Source organism: Lithobates pipiens, unplaced genomic scaffold (assembly GCF_037356315.1).
Source record: "Lithobates pipiens isolate NorthernLeopardFrog02 unplaced genomic scaffold, aLitPip1_a1.2 Scaffold_28, whole genome shotgun sequence".
In the NCBI taxonomy this organism is placed as follows: domain Eukaryota; kingdom Metazoa; phylum Chordata; class Amphibia; order Anura; family Ranidae; genus Lithobates; species Lithobates pipiens.
Genome location: NW_027507789.1, coordinates 70,268,296 through 70,278,009, shown reverse-complemented (window position 1 = coordinate 70,278,009; position 9,714 = coordinate 70,268,296). Strand labels below are relative to the sequence as shown.

General features: G+C 43.5%; 1 protein-coding gene across 11 annotated transcripts in view; it reads right to left on the bottom strand.

Annotated features, from left to right (window-relative positions):
- The window catches only part of SRCIN1 (SRC kinase signaling inhibitor 1), a 942,827-nt gene that overhangs the window by 198,236 nt on the left and 734,877 nt on the right, over positions 1-9,714 (bottom strand). For all 11 annotated transcript variants that reach the window (XM_077459382.1, XM_077459389.1, XM_077459385.1 and 8 more), the window contains one exon: positions 3,450-3,542. In XM_077459382.1, coding sequence (XP_077315508.1) covers positions 3,450-3,542 — 93 coding nt within the window. The remainder of the gene's footprint in view (positions 1-3,449; positions 3,543-9,714) is intronic.

The window sequence follows — 9,714 nt, the reverse complement described above, 5'->3', positions numbered from 1 at the left end:
CTGGCTTTGTGAGTACCTGCAAAGCCAGTTACAAAAGCAGCACATGCAAGGCACTATGCAAAGCAGTACTTACAAAGCCAGGTGCAAAGCATTAAGTATACTAGGCTTTGCAAGTACTGCTTTGTAGTACTCACAAAGCCTGTAATAAAGTAATGGTTACAAAAAGTCAGTTATATGCAAAGCTAATAACTTCATTCACAGCCTCAACTTTTCTGGCCAAAATGGTCTCCCATGCAATGCTGAGGCAGGTGCAGGGCTGCCGAGGGAGAGGAGTGTTCAGAGGTAGCAGATGCAGATGTACTTGTACACGGATTAGAGAGGGCTGGCCAAAAGGTGGCTCAGGATGAAAGACTACTGCTGCCATGGAGGAGGAGTGCATAGTTACCATAACAATAGGAGAGCTGCCAAGCCCTGGACTCTGAAGTGTCCAAATACTTCACTGCACAGATCGAGGAGTGCAGAACCCTTGGGGGCAGAAAGAGAGCTGGCTGTGAACCAGCTGCTCTTCTTTACCTATATGCAGCCCCTGGCTGGCTTTCATGTGTGGGAGAAGAGTCTGCCGGGATTGCTTTTGCTTGCCATTCCAAGTGTGGATGCGTGCCACCTCTGGCACCCCCTGCCAGGGGTTGCCGGCCCTGGTCTATAGCTACGTCCTAACATTTCCTGTATTCTTCGCATATGAGCAATAGTGAGGGGAAATCAATGGAGCTGAGAACAGCAGAAAAGTCCTGCAGGGATTCAAATGCCTGGTACACACAGGCAGAATATAAGCTAGTTCAACAGAAACCAGCCAACATTCAGCCTGTGTAAATATCAGCCCTGCCAGCTTCTGTTGAATGGGTACGCTTGAAAATAAATCATCCGATCAGCTCTGGCAGCCAACGGCTGTGAGCACTTACTGGTGGTCCCCCTGTCAGAACACAATAGCTCAGCAGAGAGATCGCTTTACTAACATCTGATAGTACATCAAGCTCCTTCCAAGCGTCTCCATTTTTTTTCCTTCAGCCCACTGGGTTGAACAAAATAAAAATAAATAAAAACAGATAGTGTGCCAGACTTAATCCTTCCTCATGTCTATTTAACCAGTTCAGCCGTGGAAGGATCTACCCCTTTAATGGCCAGGCCATTTTTTGCCATACGGCACTACATTATTTTATCTGCCAATTGTGCGGTCATGCGATGTTGTACCAAAACAAAATTGATGTCCTTTTTTCCCCACAAATAGAGCTTTGTTTTGGTGGTATTTGATCACCTCTGCGTTTTTTTATTTTTTGCGCTATAAACAAAAAGAACAATTTGAAAAAATATATATATTTTTTTTTTTTTTACTTTCTGCTATAATACATAACCAAAAAAATATAAAAAAAAACAAAATGTATTCATCAGTTTAGGCCAATATGTATTTTTCTACATATTGTTTATAAAAACAAACAATAAGTGTATATTGATTGGTTTGCGCAAAAGTTATAGCGTCTACAAAATAGGGGATATATTTATTGCTATTTTTACTTTATTTTTTTTTACTAGTAATGGTGGCGATCAGCAATTTTTAGCGGGACTGCAGCGGACAGACTGAACACCTGAAATTTTTGACACTTTTTGGGAAACCAGTAGGGGTGCAACGGATCAAAAAACTCACGGATCAGATCATTTTTTGGATCAGCAAAAAACTGTGAAAATTCCACCACCATATAGTCCCCACTGTAATATCCGCAATCTCCCCCACTGTAATATTGGCTGGGTATGGCAGAGTATGGCTGGGTATGGCAGAGTATTGGCAGGCAGGGTATCGCAGAGTATTGGGAGGCAGGGTATCGCAGAATATTGGCAGGCAGGGTATTGGCAGGGTATCGCAGAGTATTGGCAGGGTATCGCAGAGTATTGGCAGGGTATCGCAGAGTATTGGCAAAGTATTGGAAGGGTATCACAGAGTATTGGCAGGGTATAGCAGAGTATTGGCAGGCAGGGTATTGCAGAGTATCGCAGAGTATTGCTAGAGTATTATCAGGGTATTGCAGAGTATTGGCAGGGTATTGCAGAGTATTGGCAGGGTATTGCTGGGTACTGCAGAGTATTGCTAGAGTATTGGCAGGGTATTGCTGGGTACTGCAGAGTATTGGCAGGGTATTGCTGGGTACTGCAGGGTATGGAGGGATGGCTGCTTCCATCTCTGGATCTCTCCCCTCCACTGTACAGATCAGTACAGAGAGGGGAGAGAGGAACCGGCGTCATGACATGACGCTGGTTTATTTACAAGTGATCGCTTCGTCGGAGCGATCGCAGTGTAAACAACCTGGGTGTAGAAAGATGGCTGCTGCTTCAGAGCTAGGCCGAAGCCGCGGCCTTTCCTAAGGCCGAGATCGCGGAGCTCTCCGCGGAACGCAGCATGTGCCGATCTGAGCGGGGTGACCAGTTCGGATCACGGATCGGTGACGATCCGTTGCACCCCTAGAAACCAGTGACATCAATACAGTTATCAGTGCTAAAAATATGCACAATATTAGTAAGGCAGGGAAGGGGTTAACATCAGGGGCAATCAAGGGGTAAATGTGTTCCCTGTTTGTGACTGCTAACTGTATGGGGTGTGACTGGGGAAACACACAGATCTGTCCTTCTGCTTAGCAGGAAGACAGATCTCAGTGTCATCACCTGACAGAACAGAGATCTGCCTTGTTTACTTCCACATATCCCCCTTCTGTCTCTGCGGGGAACGATCGTGGGCGGTTGCGGACAAAGAGTCCGCTGGACCCACTGATTGGCTCCTTGGCTGGCCAATCAGAGAGCGCGCACATGCCCACGAATGCTAGTGAATGGATTTTCACAGCCGAACCACCTTGCCGCAGTACATCTGCGGCGCGTGGTCAGCAAGTAGTTAAAGCGATCATGAATAAACACATTTGGCTTGACATACACTTTACCTGTAACATGCAACTCTCCCTAACCTTGTTCTTCCATACATTTGTTGCTCATTTTCAGAGACTACCCTAAGCACAAGCTTCTTCTACATATAACCTTCCTTAATCCTTCCTTTTTGCTTCTTCCCTTTTTCCACAACCACCCTCCAACTCAAACATACCCTTAAAACACATATTTTCAGTGTTATAATCTGGCCTAATATTCAGCATCAGTATGTATACATACTTTGTGCAGTACCAAATAAAAAAAGATGGCGCAATAAAATATTGTAAATGATAATAATTGGTAAATATATACAGTAAAACAGCTTTTACAGCTTTTACTTCCTCTTCAGCTTTTAAGTCTTGACATTAGTTTTCATTTCAGCTAGTGTAATTATCTGACATCTCTTATACTTGTTAAATTAACAAAGAGTTGTGAAATACCAGCATAAAGCTCAAATCAGGCTTACTACAGGACTATCTGCACCCCTATTTTCTGGTTACAACGGCTGTGATCTGCTTTTGTCACTTCATTAACCTAATTTCTCATACCTTGGGTTTTCACTGTCAGAGCTCCGCATCAAAGCACTTTGGACCAATCCTGTGAGGCTGGCAATCTGTTTCTCCATGGCCTCCATCCTGTCCCTGCAAACAGACACAAGGATAACCTTTGTTACTACAAATTGGAAGTCACTGTAAAAATGTAGCTAAGTATCAAAGACCTTCCTTACTATAATCAGTTACATGGACACACAATTTTTTTATTTTAAGAACTTATAGGTGCAACTAAATGGCCCCTCTGAGGTCACCATGGCTGTGAAAAAATACACTACAGGGTTGATTTACTAAAGGTTGCTAGCAGGTTGCCGCACTAGTTGAATATTAAAATTTTTATATTTATTTTTTAGAACAAAGTACAACGCCAATTCCCAAAAAAATGAGACGCTGTGTAAAATCGGCATGATTTGCAAATCTCAAACCCAAGCAGTGGGGAAAATTAGATTTTTGTCCTCACCGTAAAATCTATTTCTCAGAGTTCGACAGACACAACGCCTCCTTAATCTTGACCATTGAGTTATCACCTCTGCAGGAGTAGGACTAGGCAGAACAAAAAACACCTGGCTACGCCCATGGGCTGTCCTCAGTCAGCATATAACCTCCTCCTTGCTCTAGGTATTCAGTTTAGTAGCAAGTAGTAATAGAAGTATCAAAAAACTCCAGAGGGGTGGGTGCTGTGTCCGTCGATGAACTCAGAAAAATAGATTTTACGGTGAGTACAAAAATCAAATTCTCTCTTTCGTTAGACGGACACATCGCCTCCTTAATCTTGACCATTGGGACATCGAAAAGGGGTGGGCAAAATAACCCAAGGCTAACCACAAGAGCCCTATCCAAGACACAGCAGCCTTAACCGGGTCACAGGAGCTTACCGATCTATGGTGTGGGTGACCTTCCAGACAGAACTCGCCACCGAAGTGGGGGGCTGTCGGCCAAGGGACCACTGCGACTCCGACCAGAGCCCGCCCGTAGGTGACCCTGCAAGATGTTTAACTCGCGGGCCAGCCTCCGTCCGTTGAGGCTCTGTCATGGCCGACCTAGCACGCAGCTGCGGTCTGCACGCGCTGGCTGGCTGGACTGGGGAGACTACTGGATCTAAATTATCCAGCCCATCGCCTAACCCAGCAGTTGGCTGCAGATCTCCCAGGAAAAAATGCACGGAAAAAAGAGACAAAGTAATATTTGCTAGGACCAAAAGATCCCAGCAAGGAGCTAGGTCCTTACTCCTGACTAGACAGAAATAAAACTGAATACCTAGAGCAGGGAGGGGGTTATATACTGACGGAGAACAACCCATGAGCGTAGCCAGGTTTTTTTTTTTTTTTTGTTCTGCCTAGTCCTACTCCTGCAGAGGTGATATAACCCAATGGTCAAGATTAAGGAGGCGTTGTGTTTGTCGATGGACGAAAGAGAAATAATAATTTTATCCCCTGTAGGTTTTTTTATGTTTGCCCACTTAAACATATCAAATGTTTAAACGAAGAAAATTTATAATTTTTACTAAAAAAAATAAGGTAATTTTAAAATTGATGATAGCTATGGGGGTTGTACAAGGTAGTAAAGTATTAGATCAAGTCCAGCCAATCAAATGTACAAATAGTTAAGCAGATTAAATCGTAATATTAATTGCATATAGATTCACATTATGGAGAGTTCTGAAGTGTACATATTGAACATTTTAAAGCTGTAGAAGAAAAAGACACTTACCTGTCCCAGGGTCCAGCAATGCGGGGGATCGAAGCCCCGCTCATCTCCCCCTCCGTTCGGCAGCGCCAGAATTGTAACTGTGGGTGCCTGGCTTCACAGCCGGGCACCCACTGCGCATGTGCGAACGCCGCCACGATTGGCCGCGCAATCATCTGGGACCTGTCATGTGTCCCAGATGACTGACAGGAGGGAGGGGGCAGAGCTGAGCCCTTCCTGGGGGGAAGTGATGTCACGAGCCCAGGCACTGAAGGAGGTAGACTACGAGGGACCCCCTAGCAACAGCCATTTAGAGGTGAGTAAAAAATGATTTTTTTCCCAAATGTTCTTTTCTTTTCTTTTTTTTTAGGAACATTCATGAATTTTATTTTTTCGGTGCAACTCCATTTTAAATCGGCAAGAATGCACATCATAATAATGCAAGTATATAATACAGCATAAGGGTATATCGGGTAGAGGTGATGAAATGGTAGCATACCTAAAGAGGATAGGTTCCAAGAAGCCCATGTTTTATTAAAGAGGAAGTAAACTCTCCCACTCTGATGCTTCTCTTCATTCAGTCCATTATAATAAGTAATTATCAGACTATAGCCACCGTAATCCAGCTCAAATCACATATTACTTACTGTTTAAAGAGACTTTAAAAAACTTGTTTCCAGGGGGTTAGGCAGCACCATCTTAAGTATTGTTTTCTGAATCCACAGTGGAGTGTATTTCCGCCCTTACATTGAGCACTTCCTGTATTGTTAACCAAGCCTCCTTCTCAAGCCAACGTTTCTATGGAGACCCTGCTTCCTTATTTCATAGTATTTACTTGTGCAATGTCTAATGTTTCCCTTTGTCAGCCTTATCAGCTTCAGCTGATAAGACTGCAGTAATGACCAAGTTTACACTGCATGTCATGTCACATGGTCACATGGTGTGTAGGAGGAATCTCTGAATAATTTTGAAGTCTCCTGGGAGTTCAGTGTTGTGCGTAGGAAGTCCTGATAACAGATAGATAAGCACATAGAGAGTGTGCCGTAAATCAGGGGAGATCTGAGCATGCTCAGTGACTTCATTCTAAAGAATAAAAAGGATTACAACAATACTAAGCAAGTAAGGAGATATCTACAAGCAGTGTTCATTAGGGTTTTTTATGCTGATTTACATGGGACAAAGTTGTGGGGGAGGGTTTACAACCACTTTAAACAATTCTGTAGTACCTCTGGCAATCTCTGCAGCCATGCAATATTGGAGGACCGAGTCTCCTGGATGTCACCAGGATATGTGTAGCAAGTCTTTTGGAGTGCTTAGGGATACCTGAAATCCCAGGAGACAGTGTAAATTTGCTATCCCCTCAAAATAACTCAACATATAGCCATTAATGTCTAAACCGCTGGCAACAAAGGTGAGTACACCTCTAAGTGAAAATGTCCAATTTGGGCCCACGTAGCCATTTTAACTCCCCGGGGTCATGTGATTCGTTAGTGTTACAAGGACTCAGGTGTAAATGGGGAGCAGGTGAGTTAAATTTGCTGTCATCGCTCTCACTCTCTCATACTGGCCACTTGAAGTTTAACATGGCATCTCATGGCAAAGGACTCTCTGAGGATCTGATAAAAATTAATTGTTGCTCTACATAAAGATGGCCTGGGCTATAGGAAGACTGCCAAGACCCTGCAAATGAGCTGCAGCATGGTGGCCAAGACCATAGAGCGGTTTAACAGGACAGGTTCCCCTCAGAGCAGGCCTCGCCGTGTTCGACCAATGCGGTTGAGTGCCCCTGCTCAGCGTCTTATCCAGAGGTTGTCTTTGGGAAATAGATGTATGAGTGCTTCTAGCATTGCTGCAGAGGTTTAAGGGGTGGGGGGGTCAGCCTGTCAGTGCTCAGACCATACGTCGCACACTGCATCAAATTGGTCTGCATGGCTGTGGTCCCAGAAGGAAGCTTCTTCTAAATATGGTGCACAAGAGAGTCCACAAACAGTTTGCTGAATTTGGATCAGTTGGTGTCAAGCATGTGTGGCAGCAACCAGGTGAGGAATATAAAGACAAGCGTGTCTTGCCTATGGTCAAGCATGGTGATGGGAGGGTCATGATCTGGGGCTGCATGAGTGCTGCTGGCACTAGGGAGCTACAGTTCATTGAGGGAACCATGAATGCCAATGTGCTGTGACATACTGAAGCAGATCATGAGCCCCTCCCTTCGGGGGGACTGGGCCGCAGGGCAGTATTCCAACATAAGGGCCCCAAACACACCTTCAAGATGACCACTGCCTTGCTAAAAAAGCTGAGGGTAAAGGTGATGGACTGGCCAAGCATGTCTCCAGACCTAAACCCTATTGAGAATTTGTGGGGCATCCTCAAAATGGAAGGCGGAGGAGCGCAAGGTCTCTCACTTCCACCAGCTCCGTGATGTCATCATGGAGGAATGAAAGAGGACTCCAGTGGCAACCTGTGAAGCTCTGGTGAACTCCATGCCCAAGAGCGTTAAGGCAGTGCTGGAAAATAATGGTGGCCACACAAAATATTGACACTTTGGGCCCAATTTGGACATTTTCACTTAGGGGTATACTCGCTTTTGTTGCCAGCGGTTTAGACATTAATGGCTGTTTGTTGAGTTATTTTGAGGGGACAGAAAATTTACACTGTTATACAAGCTGTATACCCACTACTTTACATTGTAGCAAAGTGTCATTTCTTCAGTGTTATCACATGAAAAGATATAATAAAATATTTACAAAAATGTGAGGGGTGTAATCAATTTTGTGAGATACTGTATGTAGTATCTCTGGAGTTTTATATCACAACATAAGGACCTTATAAATGTTTTCCTAATAAGCTACTGATAGGGCAGGTATAAAGGTAAATGGAGCTACCTATATAACAAAAGGCGACAGACCCTGTTCACTTGTTAGGTGCTATGTGCCTCTATAGTTACTAGTAAAATTGCATATACCAATAGTGCAAGCCTCATAAATTACCAATGTGCATATACCAGCGGTGCAAACCTCAGTAGTTTGCCAAATAAATATGAACTTATTAGGAATGCACTACTGGTATATGCACTTTTATTAGTCATTACCCTTATACTTGCACTATTATAATTCTAGTCCCCTATTGGGGACCTAGAAGGGTAGGCAACACACCTAATTTCCCCTTTGGCCTAAGCGCGGATAACAAGATTTTTTAAAACAGCTTACCTGTAAAATCCTTTTCTTTGATGTACATCAGGGGACACAGTGTCATAGTAGATACTATGTGGGTTAATAGGCCACCAATAGGTGATGGACACTGGCAAGCCCTAAGACCAGAAGTGCACTCCCTATATAACCCCTCCCACTACTGGGAGTCGTCAGTTTTGTAGCCAAGCAATACAAGTGTATACCAAGAAGGGAGGGACCTCTGTGTCCCTTGACGTACATAAAAAAAAATGATTTTACAGGTAAGCTGTTTTTAAAATCCTGTTTTCTTTTCATACATCAGGGGACACAGAGCCATAGTAGTTACTATGTGGGATGTCCCATAGCAATGGCAACTGAAGGGAGGGAGACAACAAAAAAGTAGGGCATAAAAGAGACTAGAGGACTCATACTGCAGCCTGCATTACACTGCGCCCTAAGGCAATATCCTCATGATAAAATCTGGTAAATGTATGAACTGAAGACCAAGTTGCGGCCTTACAGATCTGAGCCATAGAGGCCTGATGATGCACCGCCCAAGAGGCACTGATCGCCCTGGTTGAGAGTGCTTTAACATGAAAAGGAGGAATTTTCTTCTTTAAGCCGTAAGCTTGAACAATCACTTGATGAATCCATTTGGAAATAGTAGATTTTGATGCTGCCTGTCCCCTTTTTGGACCTTCTGGCAGTACAAACAAAACATCTGTTTTGCAAACACACCCTGATCGCTCTTACTACATCAAGGGAATGTAGTGCCTTTTCTTCCCTAGATTAAGGCTCTGGGAAAAAAGATGGAAGAATAATATCCTGGTTTAAATGAAAACCTGTCACCACTCTTGGTTAGAGCTGGGCGATTTTCTAATCCAAAAAAAAAATCTGTGATTTAAAAAAATAAAACTAAAAAAAAAGTCAGCGCTGGTCCTGGTGAAAAAAAAAATCAAAAAATCAATTTGCTGAAATTTTGAATCAATTTAACCTCTCAACTCGATTCAAGATTTAAATCGATTTTTTCCCCAGCCCTACTTTTGGTAGGAATTCAGGATGAGGACTCAAACCCACCTTATCCTTATGCATGATCAAATATGGCTTTTTACAAGATAGAACCGCTAGTTCCGATACTCTTCTAGAAGAAGAAATGGCAACCAAAAAGATTATCTTTCTTGTCAAAAAAACCAAGGGAATTTCCCATAAAGGCTTAAAAGGTTGACTTTGCAAAGCTGATAAGGGAGATTAAGGTCTGGTGTGACCCTTCTGACACCTCCAGCCCTAATAATGCACAAAAAACAAGAAAAATAGCCCTGGGACTTTAAATGAGGTGAGAGAGGTTTAGCCAATGTCCACAGCAAACACTGAGACAAAATCAATTTGTTTCAAAATGTTATGTAACAGAG